Source organism: Ischnura elegans, chromosome 4, assembly GCF_921293095.1.
Source record: "Ischnura elegans chromosome 4, ioIscEleg1.1, whole genome shotgun sequence".
In the NCBI taxonomy this organism is placed as follows: domain Eukaryota; kingdom Metazoa; phylum Arthropoda; class Insecta; order Odonata; family Coenagrionidae; genus Ischnura; species Ischnura elegans.
This window is the reverse complement of record NC_060249.1, coordinates 136,032,764-136,047,208: the sequence shown is the minus strand read 5'-3', so window position 1 is coordinate 136,047,208 and position 14,445 is coordinate 136,032,764. Positions and strand designations below refer to the sequence as shown.

Here is a 14,445-nt window from a genome sequence, read left to right as displayed (position 1 = left end):
CTGTTTGTGGATTTTGAAAAAGCTTTTGATAGAGTGAACTGGGTAAAGTTATTGGATATTCTCAAGAAAATAGGTGTAGATTGGAGGGATAGGCAACTGATTCGTAATCTATATATGGCCCAGACTGCGCAAGTGAGGATAGCGGACGGAGAATCTGGGTGAGCAAGAATGGGACGAGGAGTGAGGCAAGGCTGTCCTCTTTTGCCGCTGCTCTTTAATATGTACGCTGAAGAGATGGTGAGGGAAGCATGGGATGAATTAGAAGCAGGAATAAAAGTAGGAGGAATGATGTTCAAATCAGTGAGATTCGCAGATGATCAGGCGTTGATTAGCCAGTCAGTGAGGGGGCTTCAGGCCCTAGTGGATGCGTTATACAACCGTTGCGAGAATATGGGATGAGGATTAATCACAAGAAAACTAAGGTTATGCAGTTTTGTACAGCATCACGAGCGAGGAATGTGAGACTTATGATAAAAGTGGGTGGTGAAAAACTTGAGCTGGTTGAGCATTTCAACTATTAAGGGAGTACATTAGAGGAAAACGGACACAGTAGTAGGACATTAGGAAGAGAATTGCATTAGCAAAAGAGGCGTTCATGAACAGAAAGGAGCTTCTGAGAGCATCATTAGGTAAGAGTTTAAAGAAAAGGTTAGTGAAGAGTTTGATCTTGAGTGTAACGCTCTACTGTGCGGAAACGTGGACATTAAGGAAAGACGACGAGAGAAGATTGGAGGCATTCGAGATGAGGGTACGGAGAAGAATGGAGAAGAAAAGGAACGACAAAGTGCTGTATATGGTTGGCGAGGAGAGGCATCTTTTAGATGAGGTACGGAGGAGACAGAAGGTATGGATGGGAGGGGTACTTAGTGAGGAGGGGATGTTGAAAATGGTGTTAGAGGGTAGAGTGTTAGGGAAAAGAGGGAGGGGAAGGAAAAGAATAGGATTTTTAGATGGATTGAAAGGGAGTAGGCCTTACTGTGAGTTACTTACTCCCAGATCACTTCTTTCTCCATGGAAACCTACCTTAATCGGCAGAATACTGTAATAATAATATAGAATATCTTATCCAATTAAGTAAAATGGATTAAACTTCAAAATTTCCCTGAGCTCTGGGGGGTTTTTATCCCCCTAAAACCCCCCTCGCTGCTTGAGTACGCAGTAATAAATACTTCTCCAAAAGTGCTCCAAATCTGTGAATCTAGTTTTTCGTAATGTGCTCATTTACATTCATGGCTAATTTTGTCCGCAAAGGGGCCATGACTCGTAAAACCAACACGGCGTTGTTGATCATACCTTTGGGATGGAATCAGATGCAGCTGGAGCCAATGGTGGGGAGACAGCTTGCGTGGGCGTCGCTGCAGCTGGCATCTGCGCCGGTTGTTCTTTGGGGGATGAAGTTGGAGGCGTGACAGCTGCCTTGACGACACGCGGTTTACCTCTGGCATCGTGGTTGTTGCGGATCGGGATGCGGTGAAGGTATCCGTAGCCAATACCGCAGCCAACACTACAAGGGAGAGAAAACAGAATTAGATTCATTCCACCACTCAATACAACAAAAAAACAACAGCAAATGTCTGGAGTTTTAATGCAACGTCTTCAGTTTTCCCAGTGAAGAATATGGATGAGGCCTTGCTGGGTTTCACATCGGTTACGTTGTCATACACTTTACAGTCAAAAGAATACAAGATTAATGACATTATTACAAAAGAATAGCCATGAGAAAAAATTCCCCTGGACCGGGAATCGAACCACAGACCTTTGGATTTCCGCGCCACTGCACAGACCGCTACGCTATCCAGGTTCCTTAATTCCCATGGCAATTATACCGAGGTTCACGGCACTAGGTGTTAGGTGATTGAGAACCAATAGTTAGGTTAAAGAACATGGATAACATAGTGGTTCGATTCCCGGTCCAGGGTAATTTTTTCTAATGGCTATTCTTGTGTAATAATGTCATTGTTCTCATATTCTTTTAACTGCAAAGTGTATGACAACGTAACCAATGTGAAATTATCTCATGCTATCCACACATAAGTACAATGCATTTAGAGCACTAGGTATTCCATAAATTATCAAGTTCAAAGAGAACCACCACGTACTACAGTTCAAAACAAGCACACTCATTTATCTCTACAGCTGTAAGTTGTTTCCATGCTGGCGAGCTATAGTCTAGGTAAAAAAAACAAGCCTCAATTCAGTTATCATTTTCTCCCTTATACTACTGAGATTTTCCTCCTTTCCAACATTTCTACATTGATCACCTACAGTAGAAAACACAGCCATATAACATGCATCGGAAAGAAGAACACAACCCATGATAATCACGAAATCAACACGAACGTAGACACAACCCTAAATCAGTCAGTGGGAGTTTATGAGTTTTGCCTAACTTCACAAATTTGAGGGCTGTAAAATCCAATGTATAAATATTGTTCTAATGTGACTGAGATTCGTGATGGCGAATATTTAATAACGCTTCTTCACAGAAAATAACTTTAAGGCTAGTTCACAGGTGATAGCTCATGAAACAACGTCATGAAACTTCGGTTTTTGGAATTATCGTATTATAAAATTATATGTGTATCATTATACCTATTTTGCCGCCTTAAATACATGAAATAAGACCGTGATCACCATTGTGCGGACGTCAGCTATTGAACTATAAGGTTCTAAATATGTCAGCTGCAGCTGCAATCCTTGTAAATTGAGGATAAACATGACTCGAAATAATTGTCGAGGCCTACCTCGCTTCAATATTTATTCCGTTTAGGGCGGCCTCGAAACAGCGACAATATGCTTCGTGGAATTGCAACTTACGGAAACGTGGAGGCTTGAACGTCGCCACCTCGACATTGTCGAGGATTCGACACAATCAAGGCCTTCATGAATAAGGCCCAGGGCAGGGATTATAGATTAAGTAACAACTTAAATTTCTTAATGACGTTCCTTTAACTATAGATTGGATCGGCTCCTACACCGGGACAAACGATTTGCTTCGTAAAAGCAAGACCTTTGTGATAAGGTTGTTAGCGAGAGTGCTGAATGTTCACTTACCTCCCCTCTCCGCCCCATCCCGAGTTGGGCGTGATTGTCACCTCACGGCAAGCGTCCTCCTGCGTGTTGTACACATACAGCTTCAACGCACGCCCCTCGTGAGCCTCAATCAGCGAGAACAAATCCTCTGCAACAAAGACAAACACATGTAACACTTTCTGAAACAGACGCAACCACTTTCCTAAGTATCTTGAGAAGTAAGGCCATTTTATGCTCTTAATACTTAGTCAATCTGTTACAACACATGTTTAATACAGCGATTTATTCCAATTCCAAATGCCGTTTTACAAGGAGCACGTAATAGGGAAATTGCATACTTTTTATAAACAGTATGCTGATATATTACAGTAAACACTTAGTACCGCAATATAATTTTTTCCGCTTAAAATTCAGTTTATACACTAGAAAATGACTCCCAAAAGTCTCCCGAGTTTTGCGGGCTAAAAAATACTGCCCCCACTAATCTTAGGCCGTGACGTCATAGTTCAATAGGAGTCCAAGATCCAAGCCCAGTAACTGCAGGTTTGGAAGAGCCATGTTGCATTTAAAGGAGAACATGGGTGAAATACGGAAAAATTACAAGTGGTGCATTGTTTCTCTGTGCAATAACACCCCAGAAAAAATTTTTGTCAGCATTTCCACCGAGCAAATTAGAAGAAAAGCCTCGATGCATGCCGTCTGTCGGGATGAGCGTTACGGAAAAATAAGAGTATAATAATCGGAATGATAACCCCGTGTGCTATGTAAGCGAAGATAACTTAAATATAAATAATATTTCCATATTTCATTGACTGAATAACTTGAAACTGAGATTTTTCGATAATTCGGCTGCCGTAGAATAAAAAATCAACTTCTCAACAAAAATCGAGATAGGTATTTCTCGATGGTTAAGATGGACTCAAATTATTTATGGCACTTGTTCAATTTCAGTTACGGAAGGACATAGAAAATTCTATGATGCTTAAAATCAAGGGATGGAATATGAAAATAAAGAGCAACGTTGATCCTCATGCATTGAGTGCCAGCCAAGAAGACAGCGTTTTCTTCTACTGTCGGCGTCAAAATGATGTGCCGCTGTACTTTGCAAATTTATATCCTGGCTTCACAGCATGCTATAATAATGAACTATACGTCATTCTAAAGGAAATTTTATCCTAAATTCTGATTTTATTACAAAAAAATTCAAAAATGTAGACGCGGCCAGTGCAATAAATGACTCCACGCACCGAAAAATTAGCCGTTTTTTTAACTTTATGAACTTTGCAACTCAACCAACGGAAAACAACTACGTCTACAGCATTCATCTTCATTTACAATCATCAGTGCGGATTAATAAAATGGCTTTTGGGTATTTTTAGAACTTATATTTTGTTATAAATTAATGAAAATATTTAAACATTATCTTGTCCCATAGTTTACCTCGAAAGATAAAGGAAGTTGTAGATGGAAAACGAATGGAATCCAGAGGTGGTCACATAAAATGAATCGCAGCATTCTTTGATTTTATTCTATGCCGTTGCTTGCTTTTCAGAAAAAGTTGAGTCACAAGAGGAATACTCCACGGCCCCTGATTTGGAAACTGTGGAGATAGAGGAAGACGTGTGGATCAGCAATTTCCATTTAGTTGGTTGTCAGGATAAACCAAGGATCCATTTAAAAGTTGTCAGGCCATCGTATAAAGATAGGATCCTGATGTGCACCACAGGGGAAATGGGGTGTTTGAGGGAAAGTCAAACCTAAAGTTGCCCGAAGAATTTGCAGTTCTATGTTGCTCTTTCCCCAGTTAAAACCAATTAGAAATTGTATTGGTTTGATATTTCCACCACGGGTTCCAGTGATAGCGTGAGTGCAGGTGATCACAGTCATCGTCAAAGGTCATTCTCTACGATTTCTGATACGGAATTTTTAAGTGACAACCAATCGCAATGACGATGAGCTCACCTTTAGAGTAGGTTTCAGATATATCGTGAGAGAAGCTCCCAAAATGTATTAAAGACTCTGTTTGGAAAACATGCAGATTCTAATGCTAATTTAGGAAGTATTTATTTAAAAGTAACTTATTAACACCTGAAGACGTTGTGTTTATTATATTGATCGAAGGGCGATTAACCGATTCTTTCTGCAGAATAGGAAGTGGCTTCAGGGTTTTTAGTCACAAGATGGTAGATTGTGTTGGAAGTTCGTCTATATTATCGCTACTAAATTGAAACATTAATAGTCTGGCTTCCTCAGAGCTTCCTGTCGCCCTCCAGGCAAGGTATTTTTAATTTGAAAGTATCATCGAAAGCTTCGAGGTGGAAATAAATTCACCATAAGACTCTAACGGACTGCGAAAAGAATACACATTTCACATGAGTATACGCTTTCGCCAATATTACATGCAAGTCTCACTTTCTTATGAACTATAAAACATTTCAGATGCACATCAGCTACCTTTCCATTTCTCGGCATTGTCTTTCGGCGCCGAAGTCTACAGTTTCACTAAAATACCCTGGTATCATGATAGAATCAGTAACAGGAAGCTTCCTAGGATCAGCCTAAGAATAGCCATATTCCTTCATCTTTCCGCAATCTATCGCTTTCAATGAAGAAAAAATAGATCAAATAATATCCCTGAAGTCACAATGAACAACTCCGATACGTCTGCACTTCAATAAATGAATCATAACCACGCCGTCGCTTGTATTCAAGTATGCAACCTCTACTATGGCCGTGCCGCCGTGCCTCCTCATACTGAACTATGACGTCACTTTTCTACCAGCCAATCATCGGGCGTTTTCGATTCTCACGTGCATTTGAAAATTCTCGTGAGCTTTGATGCATTAAATATCGCTAACCACGTCATAAAATAATAAAAAAACTTTCACCGAGATATGCAAACATATATTTTTATATAATTTTGGGGCTATTGATTATATCTGAAATATATGCAAGTTCCCTATTGTTCAATCTTACGTACATACGGAGGCGTAATCAATATTTCGTCGTGTATAGCGGAGTATTGCTAGAATAAATGTGAGGATGCGTGGATGCGAGACATCAAATTAACCTCTACTCTAATCCCGAGCATGCATTCTTGCAATTTCAACAAACATTTTCAGTGCTAACCTGCAAAATGAAGTGCCCCATTTAAAACGACCTTTAAGAGAAAACGGCATTTCTTAACTTAGCCGCCATCATGAATATCATCTCACTTCCAGCACGCTTTTTGAACAGGCATCTACAATTTTTGTGCTCAGAGAGGTCAAAATAAGGGCTGTTGACCGATTGCAAAACAAAATACCTCTCGACATAAAACAGAGGGGCTTGAGTGGCTCTGGCCAGCCCAAACTGCCCCTGGTGATTATGGCCAGGGGCGGTCTGGCCAGGTCAGCCGATCGGCAATCGCCTTGGGCCCTGAGCTTAGTAGGCCCCCACAATGCGCTTGTCTCTCGTGAAGCCTATACGTAAGATGTAGTAAAAAATACAGTAAAACCTCACATTAACGAACTCTCGCTAAACGAAGAACTCCGTTCAACGAACAACTGCTATTGGACCGGCCAATTGCCTATGTAAACAGGGTAGTGAAAAACCCCAATGAACGAACTCCCCTATTATGAAACCGATTTTTGAAAACCGATTAAAAAGCACGCGAAGTGATTGGATAATACGCACTTAGGCTTCCTAATTGTGGTCTCTGGCCCGCAATTTGCATTGCAGTTGAAGAAATCAGCACTGTTTAGAAGTGTGCGAAGGAAGAATGAAGATAACGCAAACAGACTCCCTTCAATTTCCGTGCCCCTAGGATGATGCAACATGCATATCACACCCGGGGAACGAACTCCCGATCAACAAAACGGCAAAATTTCGGTCCCTTGAGTTTCGTTTAAGAGATGTTTCACTGTACTCAGATTGCTTGAACCAAATATATTTTGCAATCATAACATTCTACGCACTCATTTCTTGTTTTATTTAAAACATACTGAGGGTATCAATATCATATAAAAATAAATTAAATAAAAGGTTGAGAAGATAGAAGAGACCCTGATGCTTTTCTGAAAGGACTACTCATAATGGTTATTTTTAGAGGTGTGTCGCTTCCGCTACACGGCTCCTGGTACTGTCGGTTCTTCGCTGAAATTTCTACCGCATCAAATACAGACAATGCTACATTGAGGCCCCTTTCAGACAAAATGACTTCTAGCCAGCTGCCGTTCACGTGATATTTAGGCGGTGTTCAGAAAATGCAACTCTCTGCAATGCCGTGTGGACTGCAATGAACAGCAGCCAGTGGAAAATCGTTTCACGTCAAAGTGCTCTTATGATTGAATCACGTACATATACAGTAAATCTTCGACATATGAGCAAGATATGTTCCGAGAAATTGTTCGTAAGTTGATAAACCCATGCAAGGCATCGAAAAGTGTGGTTATCCTGCAGAATGCACTGCATTGCAACGTTGCGTTAGCTCATGTCCGCTCAGTTTATCCATGGTGTCGCTGTAGCGGCATATTGAGCAGTTTATTGCTGAGGTTATAGGAACTGTGACAGTGAAGCATGCAAGTGAGTTGTCAATTAAAGTAACAATTTAAGCTACATCGCAGAATACAGAACATATTTTGAACTGACTCACTAGTTACAACAAATTAACGGATGATGTCATCAGATGTTGGGGGAGTTTCACTATAGATCCTGATGCTATGAAGTATGTAAGCTGTGCTCCAAGCATATTTCGCGTGGCCAATCAAATTCAACCACTACTTTTCGTATGAAGTTTTTCACGGATTCTTTTATCAATGTTGATGGTGGTTTTCGGGAATTGCTACGTATGTAACATTTTCACACTCAACGTTTCACTCCTCCTACTGGGAGCGTTATCAAGGGAATGGGAGGGAAACCGTTCTCGTCCCGAGCTTATATTATAGGTTTCGTTAACCTGTTGTTGACCCGATTTTGAATTTTAGGCGATAGCCGTCAGTCATTAGATTGGGCCAGGAACCCTCTCCATAAGCGGCTGAGGTTATACATCCATCCTCCCTATTGAAGTTGTTTGGCCTTCTTCGCTATCTCGACGGATTCACGTATAAGACGCTGATGATATTATTCCGTCTTCGCCAATGCCCGTGTAACGTTAAACATTATTCTATGCCCAGGGCTGGAGGCATAATGTTCAGCGACAGCTGATGCATCCCACTGATGTAGTTTTAACGCTCTTTCGTGCTCTTTAAGCCTTTGGGAGATTGAACGCTGCCTCTGTCCCACGTAGCTTCTGCCGCAGCAGCAGGGAACCTCATACACTCCCATAGATTAAAGGGGAGGATGGCTACCCTTCGGTGAAGGTAGGATACTATGAATTTTCTTCACCGTGCAGAAGCCAGTCTTCATGTAGCCTTTTTGAAGGATCCTAGCGATTCTATCGGTGACCCCGGAGATGTATGGAAGTTTAGCGTATGTTAATTCTTCCCCTTGTGTCATCATCTTGAGGGGGGTGTCTTTCTTTCATCGCTCTTTTTATGAAAGAGACACTGCAACCATTTCAGTGCCCACATAAGGTGTTGCATTTCACCACTGATATGCTCCGCATCACACACGGTTTTGGCTCGGTGGGTTAGCGTTTTGAAAAGGCCTGCGTCATTAGCATATGGAGAGGGTTCCTGGCCCAATATAATGACCAACGGCTATCACCTAAAATTCAAAATCGGGTCAACAATAGGTAACAAAACATGTATAAGCTCAGGATGACAACAGTTTCCTTCCCATTCTCTTGATAACGCTCCCAGTGGGAGGAGTGAAACGTTATTTGAGCATGAAAATGTTACCTACGCAGCAATTCCCGAAAATCACCACCAACATTCGACAACTACTGTTTTCGGTGAATGCCTGTTTGGTACTGCAGGCAATATTTCTACCAAAACAGAATAAATAGGGTAAAAATGTTGAATTTTTAAAGTCAAGACCTGGAGAAAGAACCAGTGGCTACCTGATGTAATGTGACACATTGGTCGATCATGCATTCTTTAACAACGTGTTATTTAAACTTTTTTTTACTAGGAAAATAAAATTATGGAGACAATCTTAAGATTTTTTCTACAGAGCTTTCCTGCTGATTTAATTCTTTAGTGAAATTATTGTCATTGACTTCTTGTTGTTGTTCATCAAAATTTGCCATTAATTCAGATAATAATAGTTCATCCTTGGAGCCGAGTATCGAGAACCAATGGGAGAGAATCGGACCAGTACCGAGAACAAAAAAAATTTAGGAACCGACTCATGTCCTTGGTTATTTTAGAGGCTTTTTATGTTTCAGTGGAGTTTCAAGGAAAAAATTCAAAAAATGGATACTAGAACCAGGATAAATTAGAAAATTTTACAAGCTATGCATTCTCACAACATTTATTCTTGAGAAATCACTACTTTTTATTAACTTTTATCTCGACTGGGGCCCCCAATCACCCCACAAAATGTTTACCACTCTTGTGAAGAACCGAGTCAGCTCCGATAATGTAATCCTCGAAAGCTCGAAGTCCGGCCTCCTCGGCTGGCGACGATGGGTTCACCTCCTGGTGGCAGTCAAAGGAAACACAAACGGTATCATCTAGACTCAACAATTAGAAACAACACTGTATTTTTCATTGTCTTGCAATTTGGAGTAGGCACCCTCCCAGATTGACTTCATCTCATTCAAGTGCAAATGACGATACCTTTTCCAACAAATACCCTATCCTCAAAGGTACTTTTTATTCAAGATCGACCGACTAATACCCTTTTAGACTTGCGAAGATTTTTAAAGACTTTAAAGTACATTATATTAAAAAATAGTAATAAAAAAGCAAGAAGTATCATTCAACTTTAAATTGAGTCCATAATTTAGTTTAAAGTTGAATAAAGGAATTAGATTTCATATTTCATTCAGGAATGGTAACAGTAAATAATTATAAATGGCTCTCTTAAAGGCTGATAATGTATTTTCAGCACGAACATTCACTGGTAATTAATTCTACTTACAGGAGAATGAGACTTGCAAATTCATAAAGAAGTCTGCTCAGCCAAATCTCATGAATACATGAGAGAGTATTAAAGTGTTCGTGCACTAAATACATCGCATACATACTTCAGGATTACGAATTAAACCAAGTCTTATTTTCTTAAAATAATCATTATCGTTTTTAACGTTAGGAGATACAATCGAAGGAAAATACAAAGATAGTGCTAAATTTGAGCAATTGTGATCATAAAAGCTCACTGGTGTACAACTTATGTCTGCTAAGACTTTTAACACTTTGAGCGCTAACCGCTTAATATTATGCGGCGCGAGGTGTTGCAGAATTTGCGGGAGGCGTAATATTACGACGGGCATTTTGTTTACATTGTGGCGGCTCCCGCCTCAAAGTTACGCAGCTGGTATTACTCGGATTCATGCATTTGCTCTTACAGGTGAAGTTAATGCCACAAAGTTATATATTTCGTCATATTTTTTCTCCTTCAAGACAAAATTTGTCTGAAGGTTTGGAAATCCCTACCTCGTTCGTCATTCGTGTGTTCTTTCGCCAGTGATCATGGAGCGAAATCTCGCCGACGAAGACATTGCCAATGCGTTGAATTGTTTCGACAGCGATGATAGTGAAAGTGATTTTGATGACTCAGATTGCGATGATGATTACATGCCCAGCAAAGATAGTTCAACAGGTAATTTCCATTTCTTGCGTACAGTAACGCAACCCGCGTGACCTTTTTTTGACTTCTTTTATATATCTTTTGCGCAACATTTATTCGTACAATTACTGTTTTTCATTGTTCATATGATATTTATTTCAGAGTCTGAAGGTTTGAATGAACCAGAAATGGTGCAACAGCTAAGTAAGCGAGGAGAAGCTCAAAAAACAATGTGCAATCGTAGGGGTGCACCTAGAGGAAGACGGTCAACTAACAGAGGAGCGGGCCCGGGAGATATTTGGAGTGATATTGACGCACTTCCCAAGGTTTTTATTTAGGATATGGAACTTAGCTACTTTTCGAGCCTCTATTCTAACGATAATCTTTCCATCTTTGAAGTATGTAATCTTCACTGGTGACTATGGTGTGAAATCAAATATGTACTGGGCTAAATAGTTCAAGTGAGATGATGATTTTTTGAACATTTTTCGACATTGATTTGATAAATTGTATCAAGGAACATACGAACTTATATGCAAGGCAAAGAATTGCAAAACTGAGGAGATGGAACTTACTATCCGCAAAAAGCAGATTGCAATCCTGGAAAACAGTGACTCAAGGTGACGTAAAAAAGTTTCTTGCCGTTATAATGCACATCAGCTTTAGCAAACGTCCTCGTATCCATGATCATTGGAGTACTGATCCCGTCTTGGCGTGTGGCTTCTGTCCTGGTGTTTTTTCTAGAGATAGATTACTTGCAATCTTAGGAAATTTCCATCTTGCGGACAACCAATTATTCATTGAAAAACGCGTAGACCGTCACGACCCCCTATTCAAAGTGCGTCCATTGCTCGAGGATTTTCAAAATAAATTTCAAAAATCCTACCAACCTGCGGAGGATATAACTGTAGATGAAGGAATTTGTCCCTTTCGTGGTAGGTTTTGCTACAAAGTGTACATGCTCCCAGAAGCAAGCAGTGGTTTTGTTTGGAATGTGGATGTGTTTCATGGCCAGGAAAACTCTGGATTGGCTATAGTCAAGAGACTTTTGGCAACGCTTGCTAAAAAGGGTCACACATTATATACAGACCGATTTTACACAAGCCCTGGCCCGTGAATTGGAAAGCCTTCAAACGGGATTAGTAGGTACTATCATGAAAAATAGGGTGGGGATTCCATTGGCGATAAAAAATGCTCGCCTATCTCATGGATAGCATGTTTTCGCGCGACATGAAAATATATTAGTCCAGCGTTGGAAAGACAAACGTGATGTGTTTCTGCTCTCCACTCGACATACAAGTGACATGATCACTTTCAAAGATCGCAGAGGAAGGGAGAAAACTAAACCTGCGATAGTAATACACTATAACAAGAAAAAATTTGGTGTAGATCTAATTGATCAACTAATGAGTTACGGTGCCCTGGATCATCGATCAGTGAAGTGGTGGCGTAAGCTGGCATTCCACCTAATAGTTATGGCAGTGACAAATGCCACAATCATGTACAATCAGTTTAGCCAAAAATCCGTTGCAGTCACCTATTTTACGCAAAAAATTTGTTCGGAGTTAGTTACATTGGAAGACGAATCGCCCATTGAAAACGCCAGAGCCAAGATAACTAGAATATCTGAAAAGCATTTCATTGAAAAAATTCCCGCACCATCAGGACAAAAGAAGGCTCGAAAGAGGTGTAGGGTGTGCTCCGAGAAAGGGCGAAAAACGACTGGGAAAGCTGCCAGAAAATGTACTATCGTTTTCAAAAGTATGTAGACACCCACGAGCCCCACTTAACTTATGTGGTAGGGTCGATAAAAACTTAGAAGGTTGGCACATAAGTTAGCCTGCATCTCTCACCGGTACGCCAGCAATAGCCAACGAGGACTGACGTGGGGGCGACCGGGCTAGCGAGAAAGGAGTCAAACTACAGGCTGAAATGCCCTAGCGGATAGAATTCGCTGAGGAAACTCACGTCCACGCTCATGTTGGGCCTTCGAAGTGTTTTCTTGCGAGCTCCATGGCGAGGATTTCCTCTCTTCAGATTCATATTTGGACTCACCGTGAACACGGAATGTTTATGTGATTCCGTAGCTGAGTAGGATTACTTCACGTGCATATGATACACTGAAGTTATCGGGAGGTATTCGAATCCGAACCAAATGACTTTTTTATTTTGTGAAAGGTCGATTAATATCAAATTATTTTTAACAATTATAAAATTCTAAGCTTAGATTATTTTTATCTACAGCTTTATTTACAGCTTAATCGGCATGCAAAGTTTGTAAAAAAATAATGAAATAAAGGTTTTAGAAGATAAAAGAGAACCTTATGCTTTTTGAAAGGGTTATTCGAAAGTTATTCTGGAGGATTTTTATATTTCAGTGCGGTTTTTAGGTACAAATATTCTAAATAGATAATAGAACCATCACACCTATCTAAATTTTTAAGCTATGTAATTTTCATTTTTCTTAGTATTTTTATTTACAAAATTGATACTTTTTATTAACTTGAATCTAAATTTTAAGAGCCAGAATAGCGTCAAAATCCATTTGTAGGCGTGCGATTTCCCAAAATCTTCCGGTGGAGGACCCCCTATCATGGGCCCTAGCCGAGGTCACACAATTACCCTTTCGTCCTTTTTTAAGGGAGAAAGATTTCATGTATCAATTTACTTCAACTTAATCCTTGGATATATTTGTATTTCGCACTCCTATTGGAAGAAAAGCATTGTTGCTTTTAATTACATAACTTCCCACACTGGTGAACAAAGATTTTGTCCTGGAGACGTCGCGACGTCTCCAGGACGCGTCGTTGGATGGTCTCAGACGTATTTTTTGGCTGATTTGGAATCTGGGCAGGGATTATTTCCATCACGTCTAGTTTCATTGGGACAGCTGAATGTATGTTTTTTCTTTTACAAAAGTAGTAATTTATTTCATTTATATATCATAATAGCATGAACAGGTAAAAATAATAATTTCCTGTCATAACATGTTGTCCTACGAGAGGATGCCTTCCTGTCCCAACAAAATATATAATTAAACTTGCAGTAACCTATCGTTTTTTTTGATGCAATGCATAATCAGCTTCCACTCCAAATAAGTATGTGACTGTCGGCGCGTAAAGACGTGTGTTTTTCATCTGCAGACGGTTTTAGAAATTTGCTGCTCGCAGGAAATGTCAGCTTATTACATTGTAATCGTTATGAAGTGTCTTAGCTTTCATCATGGGGTCAGTCCGTTTCAAATCACCGAGGCCATGTTGTTCAGCATTTTTAATTATCCTGAATTTTTTTCATTGGTTCCCTACAAGTAGACAATCACAAAACACCATTTGAAAAAATTTACAAGCCATACTTTTTTGGCAGACATTTTTAAAAGGGGGAATGGGCCTAAACAGTGCGTGAACTACCACGATTACTTTTACTACGTGTGCGGTGAAATTACTTCGAAGGCTAAAAGGAGGAATATTACCTTTTTGAGACAGTGTTTTAGACTTTATTATGACTGTCCGTTGGGTGACCAGGATACAGGATCGGAGTCTTCTGTGATATGTAGCAGGTGTGAAAGACTGGTTGGACTGATGGAAAATGTCATATGAATTTTTCCGTCCTCATGATTCGACGGGAAGCTAAGGATCATATTTCTGAAATCTATTTTTGTGAAACAGAAATTAAAGGAATAACACCGCAGTCAAAACGCACTGTAAAAGATCCAAACAACCTAGAATCAACCCCACACTTGAAAAATTTACCAGTGGAGGA

At 40.1% G+C, this 14,445-nt stretch overlaps 1 protein-coding gene across 1 annotated transcript in view; it reads right to left on the bottom strand.

Annotated features, from left to right (window-relative positions):
• Positions 1–14,445, bottom strand: part of LOC124158093 (Golgi reassembly-stacking protein 2-like) — a 102,271-nt gene that overhangs the window by 37,371 nt on the left and 50,455 nt on the right. Inside the window, exons 4-6 of the mRNA XM_046533273.1 lie at positions 9,503–9,593; positions 3,055–3,181; positions 1,294–1,504 (exon numbers count right to left, since the gene is read on the bottom strand). Coding sequence (XP_046389229.1) covers positions 1,294–1,504; positions 3,055–3,181; positions 9,503–9,593 — 429 coding nt within the window. The remainder of the gene's footprint in view (positions 1–1,293; positions 1,505–3,054; positions 3,182–9,502; positions 9,594–14,445) is intronic.